Source organism: Struthio camelus, chromosome 5 (genome assembly GCF_040807025.1).
Source record: "Struthio camelus isolate bStrCam1 chromosome 5, bStrCam1.hap1, whole genome shotgun sequence".
Lineage (NCBI taxonomy): Eukaryota > Metazoa > Chordata > Aves > Struthioniformes > Struthionidae > Struthio > Struthio camelus.
The window spans coordinates 80,404,464-80,419,495 of NC_090946.1; the positions used below are offsets into that span (position 1 = coordinate 80,404,464).

General features: G+C 43.1%; 1 protein-coding gene across 1 annotated transcript; it reads right to left on the reverse strand.

The window, feature by feature from the left end:
* Window positions 1-617: 617 nt before the first annotated feature.
* Window positions 618-13,604, reverse strand: PSMC6 (proteasome 26S subunit, ATPase 6). The gene is made up of 14 exons (XM_068947537.1): window positions 13,436-13,604; window positions 12,968-13,047; window positions 12,580-12,619; window positions 12,332-12,384; window positions 8,523-8,590; window positions 7,929-8,043; window positions 6,911-6,998; window positions 6,396-6,457; window positions 6,156-6,279; window positions 5,796-5,857; window positions 4,626-4,746; window positions 4,455-4,535; window positions 2,290-2,361; window positions 618-1,102 (listed from the first exon to the last, which is right to left on the reverse strand). Exons 1-14 carry the CDS (start codon window positions 13,560-13,562, stop codon window positions 984-986), a joined length of 1,212 nt encoding a protein of 403 aa, XP_068803638.1. The 5' UTR covers window positions 13,563-13,604; the 3' UTR covers window positions 618-983.
* Between the last annotated feature and the right edge of the window lie 1,428 nt (window positions 13,605-15,032).

Here is a 15,032-nt window from a genome sequence, read left to right on the forward strand (position 1 = left end):
CACCACTTGCCACATCTAAAGCAGCACAGGTTCACAGCTAATATTTAGTATATGGGACTGTTTCAGTCCCTATAGACTGAGAACTTGGAAAGGAAGTTCTCTCTCTCTCTCTTATCTTCCCCCCCCCCCTAAAAAAAGTTGGAACCAGAACTTTTATATGTCAACTGCTATCACTTTCTCCACCTCTATAGTGGAGGGCAGTTGCTTTTCTTTAAAAGAGACTTAAGATGCTTTTGCTGGTAAAGTGACATTTAGCATAGGAGTTATCCTTCTAGCATAAGGGAGACAGCATTTAAGGTGTTTGCATACATTTCACTTACACAAGTCACTTCAGTTACTGCATTCTGAGCAATAATTAAAAGTTAGCACCAGCTGAATCCTCTTCCCAGACACTAGCAGCAAAGGATTACACAACTTTTGTTCCTCCTTGGACCTGAGGAAAAGGTTGCCATGTTTTGGTATGTAAGGTACAGGATTCAAATCGACTCACAGGCTGTTTGTAAATACAACCACTATACCAGAGGAAGAGTTGCACTTCACATTCTGAAGACATGGAATTTAGTGTTCCATGTAATTTAATTCCCTTGAAAAAGAGTTACAGAGGAGGTACACTGGGATAAGCAGATTTAAACAAGTTTTATTCAACTGTTTGGAGGAAAGAAAAATTGATATAAAAAAAGTCAGGAAATGAACCGACTTTCTTGAAGTCTGCTAACACATTCTGGCACATTTACAGATTCACACAGTAATTGCTAAGAGAACACATCTCCACACATTTTACTTAACCTGCGCTGCAATGAATATTGTATTTCAGAATTGTACAGAAAACACTTCTGTAGCCAACTTGCACCTAGTGTTATCAAATCACTAGCTACATGTAACACAAACATCTTGTGATAATAACCATGAGGTACATTATTTCTCTCTTTTTATATATTAACCCAGTACGTCCTGTGCAGTTAATCATGGATTATACGGTTAATTTAAACAGGTTTGTAGTCAAGCTTGGACTCCAGCTTCTTAGAATCAGCCACTTTTCTAACAGCTTTCATGAAGTCTTCCTGAACTACAAAGTCATGATCAGCACGGATTGCAAACATACCTGTGAAGAATAATTTCATAGCAAGAATAAGTTGCTACTTGCAGCAACAGAGAAGGCAGTACCTAAAGTCTCAGAGTGAAAAGGATCAAAGCTGCGCAGTCTACCTGTAGACGAGCAACTGAGTACGTTTCTTACCAACATACAAGAGTTGTATGTCAGAGTAAACTACAGTGAAGTCACTTTTTTTGTGCTAGGTGTTCACTGAAAAAGAAATATACTAGTATAGCTACATTTCACTATGGTAACTGTGTCATTTTCAGTTCTCCAACGTAGGCAAGCCTTAACTGGAAAAAGGACTTTACAATGTGGAGAAAACAAATGCTACTAACTCTCCACCCAGGTGCTAGGAGACATGGATGCTCCACAAAAAGGAGAAAAAACAGATACTACTGTATCTGGTGTCACAGCTATCACTGTTTTCTGGACTATATCTAGTTTGTCAAAGGTAGTTTGACAGAGGTCATGATACACAGCCTGTAAACAGTTAGAGTCAGCTCCAGCTTAGAAAGGGTACAGCCATTTTTTCCATAGTGCTGAATCTGAACGATGGGGCCCTTTTACATGTTACAGGACAGGGCCGAAATCCATGCAACTCCGCATAGATCCAGCTTGCATACGACAGGGGATTAGTAGGCACAATGTCACATGAATGCAGTGCTACTGCTCATATCTGGCAGCAGATCTGTGCAGAATCAGCTGGACTGTTTGTTTGTCTAGCTGGTTTAGCAGCAGACTTGACAAGAAACCTGTTGATAACAATAGAGGGAAGACGTAAAGAATCAAGTTCTGGGCGACTGTAGACTGTATAGGGCACACAGAAACTTGGAAAAAAGAAAGGAGATTTCGTCCAAGATGTTCCATCGAGCTTCAGGGCATATCATCATTTCTGCTGCTTATGCTTAACAGCCTAGGCATGCATGACATGCTGTGAAATAAGCAACTGTTGTAGTGGTCTGGACAACAGCAAAATATTAGTATTTCCATTAAGTAAACACTATCTAGCCCTTGAGAAAGGGAGTCCTTATAGCCTGGCAAAAAAAATGAGCACCAGTGAATAAACACTGTATTCCAGCAGAACATTTTGGGCCTTCAGATTTTAATCCATTAACAGAAGTAACAGAGACACAGCTCAAATGTTTGGCATTAATAAAGACTTAGCACATAAAAATTAAGAATTAAGAAAGTACCTGCTTCAGTACAAACATTTCTCAAGTCTGCTCCATTAAAGCCATCTGAAAGCTTCACAATTGCTTCATAATCTATTCACAAAACATGAACGACAATTAGATATAAATCATATTTCTAGTTATAGATGCCACTGAAATACAGGTCCAGCTAAAAATGGCTGGGCATTTGATTTCAGGGCAAAGAGTTATCAGCTAGATTGATTGTTTCAGTCAATTTATCAGCCATATTATCCCTTTTATTAACACGGAAATGTAGCTCAGCCTACAAAAAGCTCATCGCATATAACAAAATTCCAAAGATACTAACTTGCAGTTACAAGCATCAACATGAAATGCAAGAAAGATCTACACCAAAGCAATGTTCTAATCACCATTTAGATGCCATTGAAAACTTATCTCCAAGTGATCTCAGCTTGGTCCCTTTCCGTTTACAAGAAATGTATCTAATAAAGGCAGTAAGTGTTTTGCTATATTAAACCTGGCATCTATGCACATACACATTTGCAAAAAAAGTTGCCCAGGGCTATAGTTTCTAGAATAAGTTTCTTTAAACAGTATATATATAAACCCATGCAAATTCTGATTTTTGCAATGCTGCATATTATTTCTGACTCTGCAATCCACCTATTAGAAGTTTGTGAAGTATAAACCTATTTTCTGTAGAATCATATTCCTCGCACAAAAAAAGTCAACAACTATTTTCTGTGAAGTTTTTCAAAACAATTTACCTTCTCTATGAAAGACTCAAGACACATGAGCTAAAAGTTTGGTTTTTTTAATGGGGGGGGGGGGGGGCGAGTGGGTAATTAAGAATCCAAAAAACCTAGAGATTAGAAATTCTGCCACTTCATCTGTAACTCCAAGTACCATACTACCCTATAGATAAACCTCTCCATAATTGGAAGAAGCCAGAAGAAATAAGCGAGAGGACTAAGCGATGTCAAATGATGCAAGGTTTGGTAAGTTTAGAGCCTCTTCCAATACTCATTAGTACTGCAGTAGGAGAATCTCATATGCTGGAACCTGGAGCAGGTCATTACCCTTAGGATTTTAGGGCAATTCACACCCCTTTCCCCCACCCCATCTTGCTGATGATTTAGATCATGCCGGACTTCCTTTCAGGCTATCCAAGTTTAGCGCAGCAGTCTTGCCTCGCTTTCGGGACTATAGCTAGTACCCATCTCACACCTCCGTTTTCTACGTGGTGTAAAGGAATAACCCTACCCTGCCTGAAAACAGGGAGAAAAGGGATGAAGTGCTTTCCTCTACCTCAGGTTCATGATTTACTTTGGAGCTTCTTTTTTATCTTAGTCCACAGCCTGATGCACATTTGAGCCAACAAGAAAGGCAATCCTCATCCCCCTCGCCCTCCTCCAACTCATTCCCATTCCTGTGCCGCCCTCTCTATTGAGCTGCAGCTGTTTATGCAGCCAGATGGCAAACCAGATCAGTTCCACTATCCAGATCACGCTGCCCGACTGCATGAATAGCTCGTGTCAGCAGGAGGGAGGGGGGGTAACATGCGGCTGGAAACAAGCTGGCAGGGTCTGGGGATCATTACTGAAAAAAAGGCCGTCAACTTCATTTAAAAGGCAAATCACAACTACACTTTTCTTGAGGAAAGCTCTGAAGCCTCACTGTGAAACTAAGATACAACTGGTCAGCTTAGAGTAACATTGTCACTAACTGAACCTTGTCAGTTTTATCTGACAGTTTTATCTGCCCCCGAGGCTCTGGAGAGAGCTCGCTACACCACTGACTGGCAAAGACATCCTTTTACTAGACTTGGTTTTCGGTGACAGCAAGGTTTCCACTATGCCAACTCCAGACTTCCAAGAAGCTTCTCTGTGACTTTTAAAGCTTCCTTCTTGTTCTCAGACTTCTTTAGTTCCAAATTTTTTTTTTAGCTAATGGAAATGCTGTTTGTTTGCATTAAGCTACTCCTTTAGAAGAAGGAAACTACCTGATGAGAATCATGCGGATTTTCCAACAATTCAGTACGGACACGTTAAAACAACTGCAGAATTCAGAGAGGGGGAAGGAAGGGAGTTGTGGGGCCAGGATAAGGTAGGAGTTAAAAAGGCATCAGAGTCATTGTAACAGTTCACCCTTTTCCTAATTTCACAAACGAAAAAAAAAAGATATCCAGGCAGCTTCCTCCTTACCTATTTCACCATGTTTAGTGATAGGACCTGCATGAATCTTCAAAATATCTAATCTGGCTTGTTCATTCGGTAGATCAATATCTAGAAAGAATTACAGCTTTAATAAAAACAGATAGGTATGATTCACATGCAGAATATCCTCCTTCCACCCACTGCGAAGGAGTAACTCACGGATTTTTCTGTCCAGTCTTCCAGGTCGCAGAAGTGCAGGATCCAAAGTGTCTGGTCTGTTAGTAGCCATGATCATTTTAACTCTGTGCAGAGTATCAAATCCATCCATCTGATTCAATAACTAGTAGGAAACAGAAGCTGGCTCTTAAACAAGTCAATATCCCTTAGCATGATCTATTACAGTTATTTTCTGCATACATCTTTTCACCAAGATACAAAAGCACTACAGATAAATCAGAAACAATGCTACAGACCTTCTAACAGAAGGCCACAGCTCCCTGTATATTCTGTAAGCAAGGAAGGAAAGCTGCGAGAGGCACGGAAAAACGCCTTGTTCAGGAAAAAGATGTTGAACAAAGCAGAGCTCAAATGTGAAAGACTCAGATAAAACGGTACGGCGATGAAGACACTGCAAGTACTAAAGAACCCAATGGCTGGCTGACACACTTGGGAGTAATACTGCATTAGGCCCAGGACGTTCAAATAACACATGGAGTACAGCCTCTAGAATACTAATAGTTATACGAAGACATTTCATCGTGAAAATTCAGAGTACTTGCTCTTTGATCAGAGTGATCCAATTCTGTACGTAAGGCAGACGCATTCTTTTGAGCTGGGCAAACTGTTTACAAACGTAAGCCAGTGAAATTTGCCATTAGCTTTAGGCTTTTTAACTGCCACTTGTGTTTTTAAAATTCTCTTCACAAAACTGGGTTTACCAGAGCAATTAGTACTGAAACAAAGAAATACATCCGCTACTTCTCTTAGTTTTGAAGCATGAACTGGTACAGTTCTAAAATTTTGGAAAGTAAGTATCTTCTGGACTGAAAGAGACAGGCTCCGCTTTTTCCTCTTGAATAAAGTTAAGGCCCTCAAGACACTCGAAGATGCAGCAAACAGCAGCAAAGTCAGCTCACAGCAAGAGCAGAAGATATATTACATAATTTTGGCAATGTTAATGATTCTTTCAGGGCGTCTCCAAGTTGAATTCATGACCAAGTTAACAAGCTTTTCTGCTACCTTTTCCAAGAGCAGTATCTAGTTCACTTTCACCTTGAGGTACTAACTCAGAAACAGTTCTAGCAATCCAGATTATAACGTAACAATTCACATCTGGCTTATTATTTAATATAGACTGTACAGCAAATAGGCAAGAGTTCAGACACTCACCTCCATCAGAGTCCTCTGAATTTCCCTATCAGCTGAAGTGCCTTCAGAAAAACGGCGACCACCTGTGGCATATCAAACTTCAAGTTACAGAAGATTATTTTTGCCTCCACATAATGCTACATCAGAAGATAATTACACAAATGCTTTTTAGCCTAGTCAAAAATCCAAGTCACACATGAACAGGCCTAGTTTAAGCTACCTGTAACAGCTCCAGGAGGAAATTGAACCACCTGTCCCATTCTGCTTCTTCTGGACAGACAAACATGCATGCTTTAGTCTTCTTGAGAAGAGAGACTGTAGATTCATAGCTAATTTCAATGTTCAAAGGAGACTAACTGTCCTCCAGACCATTAACCTTACCAATAGCATCTATCTCATCCATGAAAATGATACATGGCTGATGATCTCTGGCATAATTGAACATCTCTCTGATCAGTCGAGCACTTTCGCCAATGTACTTATCCACTATAGAACTAGACACCACCTTTTGGGAGACAAGACAAATGAGTGAAGAGATTGGAGTCCAAGCAGATTAACTCTTACTGGAGGGGAGAAAAAAAAAAAAAAAAGGCGGGGGAGAGGGAGGTGGAGATACATTACCTTTAGGAAATTGCAGTCAAGCTGGCTAGCAACAGCTCTGGCCAACAGCGTCTTTCCTGTACCTGGACACACAAGGGACTGAAGCTGTTTAAAATAGTAACCCAAACGTTACAAGCATACAAGTTTGATTTTTTTTTTTTTTTTTAATACAAGGCTATTCCAACAGTTTGAGAGGACAATTAAGCATTCATTGCCATTTCATGAGAACTTCACTTCAGATCTGTCTGAAAGGTGTCTATAAGGGGCTGAGATGGGGAAGGGGGGGAGTTTGCATTGTCAATTTTAGGTTCTTTTTATACTAGAGTTCCTGAGACAGACACATCACTTAGTTGCTCAGACTACCCTCTGACATTTTCTCCTGACTTGCGGCCTTACAGAGGCAGCATAGGGAGGACAGTGCCTTGTTAAGCACCTGAGGTTAACAGGTTTGAGCATTATTGCTCTTGAGCCTCACTTCTCCCTCAGTGAACAGAATTCACACCTGAGGTAAGAGAAATCAATAACGCATCACTCACCAGGGGGGCCATACAGCAAGCAGCCTTTTGGAGGTATAATTCCCACACGCTGGAATAATTCTGGGTTTGTAAGTGGTAATTCTATTACCTGAAAAAGAGAGAGGTAAGTATGGTTTCATTTTCAAAATAGATCAGCAGTCCTAGGAAGTTCATGGCACACCTGCAGCTCTACTTCCAGACACATTTATTCTCATCTATCTGCAAAGCAGATTTAGGAAGAGAAACAGTTAAGCAAGAAAACGCTGTCAGATCAAGCTACTGGATCAATGCACAATCCTGCCCTTGTTCTCTTCAGTCTTCAACTCTGCTATGGCTGTTTCTTCCGATGCTTGCTGCTTAAAATTATGTTTTTCCACCAGCCATAACATAGCTACCCAGAACTAGCAGTTTTGGTGCAAAATTAAAGTTGGGTTTCCTGGTTTCCTAATTATTTGCTGGTCATCCCTAATTATACTCTCCCACTTCATTTTATGGCATTCCTTTAGCTTAAAGGATCCTGTACCCTTCAAACCCTTTTCTTTAGCCGAGTTCTACATTTTAATCTGAATCCTAGCTTCAGTAACAGCAGAGATAAGTTGCAACCAGTTTGAGAAATAGGCTTTGGCGTTCAGAATAATCCTTCTCTGCTACTGTAAGGTGTGCGTAAAGCGCATAAACAATCCAAGTTATCATCAGCTGGCTCACAGCAGTATGAGCTAGCTTTCAAACACCCACGTTCCTGGCCAGGCTTGCACAGCCTGCAGCACTGATGCCCAAACTAACAGGATTACTTTAGCGTAAGTGCACCAGCATCCTGCAGTCACACTGCTGCCTGCCACAAAGACAATTAAAAGACTGAAAAACATCTAAACGACACTTTAGAAGTTATGTTCTAGTATAGAAAAATGTCTAACTTAATAAAATATGCAAAGCACTAACCTGACAGCATCCTTTAACAGCCTGCCTCATGATAGTGCGGGATAAAGTTCAATCAAACAATTACTTATGCACCGAAAAACTTCACTGAGATATTTAATACCTCTCTCAGCTCTCTGATTTGTTCTGACAACCCTCCAATCTCGGAATATGAAACATCCCCTGGATCTTCATGAGACATATTATAAACCAGCGGATCCACTTCCCTTGGCAAGTATCTGGAATATGAAAATAAAAGCAGACATTTTCCCTTGTGCAGACGTTTATACAGTTATTGCAATAAATCTTAGTGCCAGTGTGAAAATGATTTCTCTTCCTCCCACTTTGAAAATGAGACAAACATGTTTGTTTAAAAAACAGAACCTCAAACCTAGCAACCTTTTTTAAAAGCTTTACAAAAAAATTGAAAACTGGTGAAGAAACAAAAGCTTAGCAAGCTGCTAAGCAGGCTGAGTTTTATCTGATAATTACTATTAAAGAACAGGCAATTCCCCTTTTAAATTAAATATATTTCATAAGTTCATATGGAAGTTCATAAGACTTCCTTCAAAATATTTGCCCTTCTGCTTGCACTGCTTTGGAGAAAGTATTTATAAAATATTATAGAACTGAATGTTCAAACACTTCTGTAACCTATTCAAATCAGTATTTTTTCCCTTTATATGATGGGCAGAACAGCCGTGGAGCAGAAACGTACCTCATAATAGTCAGAGTGGTCATATCCAGAGCAACTCTCGTCCCAGGCTTCAGCTTACTTTTGTCAAGCTAGTCACAAAGATATTTCTGTTAGAAGTAGTCTCAAAAACAATGTCTGGTTTTAGCCCAGATGCGTACTGTAGCTTGCGCTCTTTCCTCAATTACACAAGAGGAGAAACAAGGCTGCCACGCTACATGCCAAAGCAGCTAGTCTAGTAAACACTGGATGTCCCTCGCCACCATTTCTGGGAACGCTTTAACTGGGGAAAATGCTGGCTCATTACTTTATGGGAATGTGATCTTGGTCTAGGCTAGCTCCTGGATTGTTTCTTCCAATGAACCTTTAGGCTGTCACAACTGAATGCTAGCTAAGCTAAACAGATCACAGGAAGAACTGTTTACGCAGAAAGAGATCTTGAATAGCAGGTCATTAACCTACCTCTGCCACTTTCGAAAGTGAACACTATTTGCTAGAGAGCAATTCCTGTGTTCCTAATAGGATTTCTTACTGCTGCCAATCTGACCAGATTAGCAAGAGCTCTAATCCTCTGCTCTGCTCCACAGAGGATAGAACCAGCTGTTTCAGAGCAAGATATAAGCAACCTTCCTGTAAGGACATATGGAACAGCCTGTCCCTAAGAGTCTGAACTTGCTGTCCTTCTACTCAGTGGCCTTTCCTTTCTGGACTATCAGAAAGGGGGAATAGAGCTTCACAGCCTATTTTTCCTCATTTGCACATTTTCATATATCCAGTTATATCCCATCTTCAAACTCAACTGTTCCAGTTGTAATGTCGCTATTTTGATATCAGAGACGATTCCTTACCTTAGATGCCCTACTCATTTGCCTCAACAGTTTTTGTCAAACTACTCACCTTTTATGAGGTTTTTTTAAAAAGGCTTCCCATTAGCAGTCCTACTCCAGAGCTCTGCAGCACCCTCTGCTAATATCTGCTGGGATTAAAACTACTAATTCCTATTTCTCATCTTGCTCTTAAGAAGCTCAGTCTAGAAGTCTCACCTCTCATACCACGCAGACTTGAACAGTGATCATAGAAATCACCTTGTCACTGTAATTTTTTTAAAACGTATTTGATTCACACTTAAGGAATATAAAGCTATTCCTTCTGAGCTCTACTGACCACAAGCAGTTACATGGCATCTGAACAAGGAGGATTTCTACAGCTGTCCGAAAGCTCTGCCTGAAGCTTATCATCTCCCTCACTGGGAGATTTATTAACATCCCTTGCCCATGTGGATTCTTTAGTCTCTAGCAGTGTTTAGGATCAAGCTGTCACTCCTCCCTCCCTGGAGTCACTGACAGGACCTCTTTCTTAGCTGCCTAACCTTAAGAAGCCTGTAGGAGCTTGAAATTCTATCAAATTCAACATGGTCCAAAAGTTTTAAGTTATTTTGCAGTGAGATGACAACAAAGACAAACCATTTGAGCTTCAATTACTTAGGAATTGCACTTTGGATGTGGAAGTAGTTTTGTTTAAATTTAAACACTATTTCTCCCCTTCCTCAGCAGACTCACACAGCATAAGAACTTTCATCAATAACTAGCTCCATTAGGCTGCCAGAGAGAGACACTATAGGAAGTTATTTGCCTTGATATTTTATCATTTTGAAAAGCAATTGCAAATGTGTTTTTGAATCTCTGGTATCAAATCAAGGATCTTTTAAGATCAAAGAGTGTTTTTATTCAAGAATAAATTCAAAAGTATGCGCTACAGGCTCAGACTTATCCAAGCACGAGCACTGCTCTCTGTTCCAACGTACAGCCTCAGGAACACCTCATCAGACCTATCACATGCCCAAACATAGGAGTAAGTGTCCTTATATTCTCAGGAAAATATTTTGTTTGTTCTGCTGAAGGAAAACAGAGAATTTGAACTATAAGATACCGAAAGAGATGAAGCTTAAAATTATGCCTTCTCAGTACTAGCAGTTCTTGCAGGTAAGGAATGTTTCATACAAGCTCAGATGCACCACATCAGTACGCTCAAGAGAAGTCAAGGATATCTGGACACATATACTAAACACACACACACTCTTGACACCCACACTGCCCAAATAGTTTGTTTCTAAAAGGAGGAGAAAAGGTCCATCTTTCCTGCAAAAGACATGATCCACTGACAGGAGTCAACACCATGGGAAAAAAACGCATAAGCGCCACAATGTTAAGTTTTGATAATTGTGGGCCTTCACCAGAAATTCTTCTGATAGTTAGAACTTCTTTTTTTCTAATGCTTTCAAGCATAACCGGCTCCACCTCTGCCACTTCCTTGTTGCCTCTCAACTCCTCCTACAGTCCTCACAACTCCATTGTGCATGCATCATCTAAATATACTTGGTTAGCTTTGCTATATTGTTCTATTGCACTGTTTTTCAGTTTAGCTTTATATATGAAAATCAGTCTGGAGAATCTGAGTACCGCAGAACATTCACATGAGTCTTGTGAACACGTTTTCCTTCTTTGCATAGAATCAGTAGCAGCTCAAAATTCAAAAGTGAAGATCACAGTTTCTCCTCAAAAAGAGAAAGAAAAGCCACCTCTAACACCAGTACTACATCTCAATACACCTCTTATTGAGCAAAGTTCCTCATACTTCAGAATTTCTGTTATACGGGAGAATATGCTACAATCACGACGTATCAGAAGTGCAGTTGCAGTTACCTCTCCCTACAGTAAAGGGGTCAATTAAAGATGGATTAAGAAGTCACCGCTGTTAAAGACACACTTACTTGTGCATTGAAATAAATAAATAAAATATTGCTGCCTTCTCAGAGAACTGAGAAACGATCCTTTCCTGCTGTTGCTACTCTCTATTCAGAGAGTACCTCACTTCATACACATTTTTCTTTGCTTCCATTTCTCAAAGTCAGGGATGAGTCTATTAAAACCTAACTAGAGAATCACTTTCACGCCCCCAGTGGCTCTGCAGCTGCAGAAAACTTCATTAGATATTGTGGTTCCTATTTAATAGACAGTTTTGGTAAGAAGTAGCTTATCTAAGGTGCTGCAATTACTATAAATGGGCCACATTAAACGGTCAATTAACCAACAAGCCATTCTTAAATTCTGTGTGTTTGCAATATATCACTTGTACTTTTATAGAAAAGTAAAAAACACAGACTACCTCTAAGCTGGTTCTTGCTGACTGCACCAGAAAATGGATTATTTTGTAAGCAAGGTTCTATGAAGTGTCAAATTCCCACAGATTTTAAGGTAGATAGAAGAGATATTGCCCTGTAAACTACAAGCACCATGTTTCTGTAAGATCATTAAAGACCAAAAAAAAAAAAAAAAAAGCTCTCACAAAGCTTACAAAGCTTTGTATAACAGGGGCCTTACCTACCGTAAGTATTCATTCAACTGGAGTGCAAAAGCATTAGAAAAATACACAGTTACATAAAGAGAGATAGAGAGATAACGTTAGATGCAAAGCATTGCACTACAACAGCAACGTTTAATGAAGAGAAAGTCACAAAACAGCAGGGGAGACCTTAGACAGTTTGAAGTCATGACAAACAATTTTCAAACAGTTTAAAATGAGGCAGAAAGAAAGAGCTTGGACTTGATGAGAAGGATAAACGCATGCAGTGTTTTGGACTGTTTTATCCTTACTAGGAAGTTATGCCACTACCACTTAGGAAGGGAAAGGGGAAACAGATATTAGTGGAATATAGCCAGAAACAGCATAAAGAAGACGACACTTAATCCCACTAGCAGCACAGCTGATCAAAAGCAACGTTAATATTAAAGATCAGAAGAAACTCTTTACGAATATTCACATAAACTAGCTACCTGACGACGACAGCCAACCACATATCTTGGTCCATTTGTAGCCTTCACAATGACTAGAGAGAGAAGATTTAAAAAAAAAAAGTTTAGTCACTGCTTTCAATTACACTTCTAAAGTATATTATGTTTTTCTGCCAACATACAGATCACTGGCACTTTTAATTCCTCATTCTTTGAGCTCTTTAGCCAAGTTTTAACTGCAAAAGCTTATTTTCAAGATTTCAAAGAATATAACTGTCCAACGTACTTACATTTCTCTTCTGTTAGCTGTTTAAGAACCTCACCAACAATCTGCAAAAGAATAAATGAAGTATTAGCACACAGGTAAGTGACAGTCGCAAAAGAATGTTTAACATATGCCACAATCTCAATGCTGATAGTTATATTCCATATCCTTTCCCCTGCTTCAAGTTGCCTACCTGGACTTTCATTTCTTTAACGTATCTCTGCTAAACAAGACACAGAGAGAAAACCTCTCCACCTATGATTGTCCCTGATGATAAGACACCTGTTTCTGTTAGCTACGCTGTTGCCACTTATTCTTTCCGTTGCCACAAACGGCCTTAAGAACTGCTGTTTCCAGGCGAGTTCCCTGTCACCACCACCACACGTAGCTACGGCCTTGTTTCTCTTACATACCTGCCCGACGCTCTGCAAGGCCTTGAGATCGTTTTCTGACTTTTCATATTGCTTGGTGAGCTCTTTCAGCTGTTCCCTCACTTAAAAAAAAAAAAAAGAGAGAGAGAGAGAGAGAGAGAAGCACATGATTTTGCTGACTTTCAATCCAGCAGGAGCGGTCCCGTTGACAGCGGCAGAAGCGCGGCGGGCAGAGCCAGGCTGGGGGCTACCCGCACCCCCCACAAGCCCCCGCTCGGGGACTCCCCTTACTGAAAAAGGCCCTGCAGAAGAGGGCTAAAAATCCCTTTCGGGATTTAAAACGCCCAAAAGCAAAGGGCTCGGTGCCTCTAGGGGACGTTGCCCCCCCCCAGCGCTGCCCCGGGCCAGGCCCATGACGAAGCGCGGGCAGCGGCGCGGACCCCTGAGGCGCCGGGCGGCGGCGAGTCTCTGGGCGGCCCCCGCGGCGGCGGCAGCGGCGGCGGCGCTCACACTCCTTGAGGCGGCCGTCGATCTCCTTGTGCTCCAGGAGCTTCTTGCGGTAGTCCTGCAGCGCCTTGTCTCTCGGGTCCGCCATGATGAGCAGCCGCCGCTCATAGGGAATGCCGGGAAGGGCCATGGCCGCCGGGGGCAGGGCCGCGCGCCCGCCCCGCCCCGCCCCGCCCCCGCGCCTCGCGCGCGCGCGCCCGTGACCGCCCTCCCCCCCCCCTCACCTCACCCACCCCCTCCCACGCGGCCTCCGCGCGCCGCAGCGGCCCCTGTCGCCGCGGAGGGGGAAGCGGCGGCCGGCTCCTGCGCATGCGCATAAGGAGGGGGGGAAGGGCGGACGGTCGGTCCTGGCGCATGCGCGCGGCAACGGGCGGCGCTGCGCGTGCGCCGCGCGGGGCGCGCGGCCGTCGTCAGGCGGGCGGAGCCCGCGCTTGCGTGTGGTGTTGGGCGGCCGCCGCGCTCCGCCGGGCCGAACCCACGCGGAACCCACGCGGAACCCACGCAGCCTCGCTCTTCTGGCATCGCCGGCAGGACGGGGCTGCGGCAGGGCGCCGCGAAAAGCGGGCAGCGGCGGGGAAGCCGCCCCAGGGTGGCGGCGGAGGGTGGGGGGTGGGGTGGAGGCCTCAGCGGCCGCCTCCTGCCGCTGCTCCCGCCCTGCGTGGGTAGCTCCGGTCCGGGCAGCGCTCGCGTTGAACCTCCCTCCCCAGCCCCGGCAGCGCCCCGGTGCCTGCCCTGAGTTACGCCCGGGGCTAAATCTGCTAGGACGGCCCCAGACAATCGCTCTCCGCGGTCATCGTTCTAGTATTCCTGAGGAAAGGCAGTTTCCTCCAATGTCCTGGGCTGTTGGGGATCTCTGATGCGGTCAGGGGAAAAGTGGGGGCTGTGTTATCCACAATCAGACTGTAAATTCACTCAGTTGAATTAGCAGTGTTTTCTTTTTAACGCCGACCAGCATGAGTTTACAGATGAAGGCCTTGCTGAGTTGCTTACAGGAATACTGCACGGTGCGGATAACAGGAAGCAGTGAGCAACTGGGGCTAGTGAAAACCAGAGCATCCTAAAACGTTTCTTGCGCAGGGAAAATAGGGATAAAAAACACCATGCGTTTTGTGAGGAAACTGGTCAACTCATTGGGGAAAAAAGGAAACTGCCGTCGGCCAGAGCTGCGGGGCTCCTTCTCCCTCTGTCTCCACGTTAAATACCCTCATCTTCCCGCAGTTCTTTCAGGATTGCTCCAGAGTCCATTCAGGCAGCGAAGGACTGGGAGGAAGGGATGCACCATTAGCAGTATCTCCCCTAACCCTGGAGCAGGTCCACCACCCCTTGCTTGATGCCCTACAGAAAACAGACTGTGGCCACTGAAACAAAAGGACCAAGTCTGGCTTAAATCTTTCCTCTGGGGGTGGGGAAATACACATAAATAGAGAGGGCTCTGCTTTGTGCGGTGATGATAGGAGGCAGAACTTGGCCAGGGAGAGCCCTTGAAGGCGGCTGTTTAGAGCACGGGGTCTTACATGCCCGTGCCCGATCTTCTGTCTCGCGGAGCAGGCAAGGGGACAGTTGCAAGACCTAAACCGCAGGAACTGAGCCCCTGAAGTGG

Coding starts and splice junctions, on each gene's coding strand:
- PSMC6 (XM_068947537.1), bottom strand. CDS start 13,562: ATGGCCCTTCCCGGCATTCCCTATGAGCGGCGGCTGCTCATCATGGCG. Junction 12,620..12,967: donor CCTTGCAGAGCGTCGGGCAG/GTATGTAAGAGA, acceptor ATTCTTTTGCAG/ATTGTTGGTGAGGTTCTTAA. Junction 12,385..12,579: donor ACAGCTAACAGAAGAGAAAT/GTAAGTACGTTG, acceptor TTCTCTCTCTAG/TCATTGTGAAGGCTACAAAT.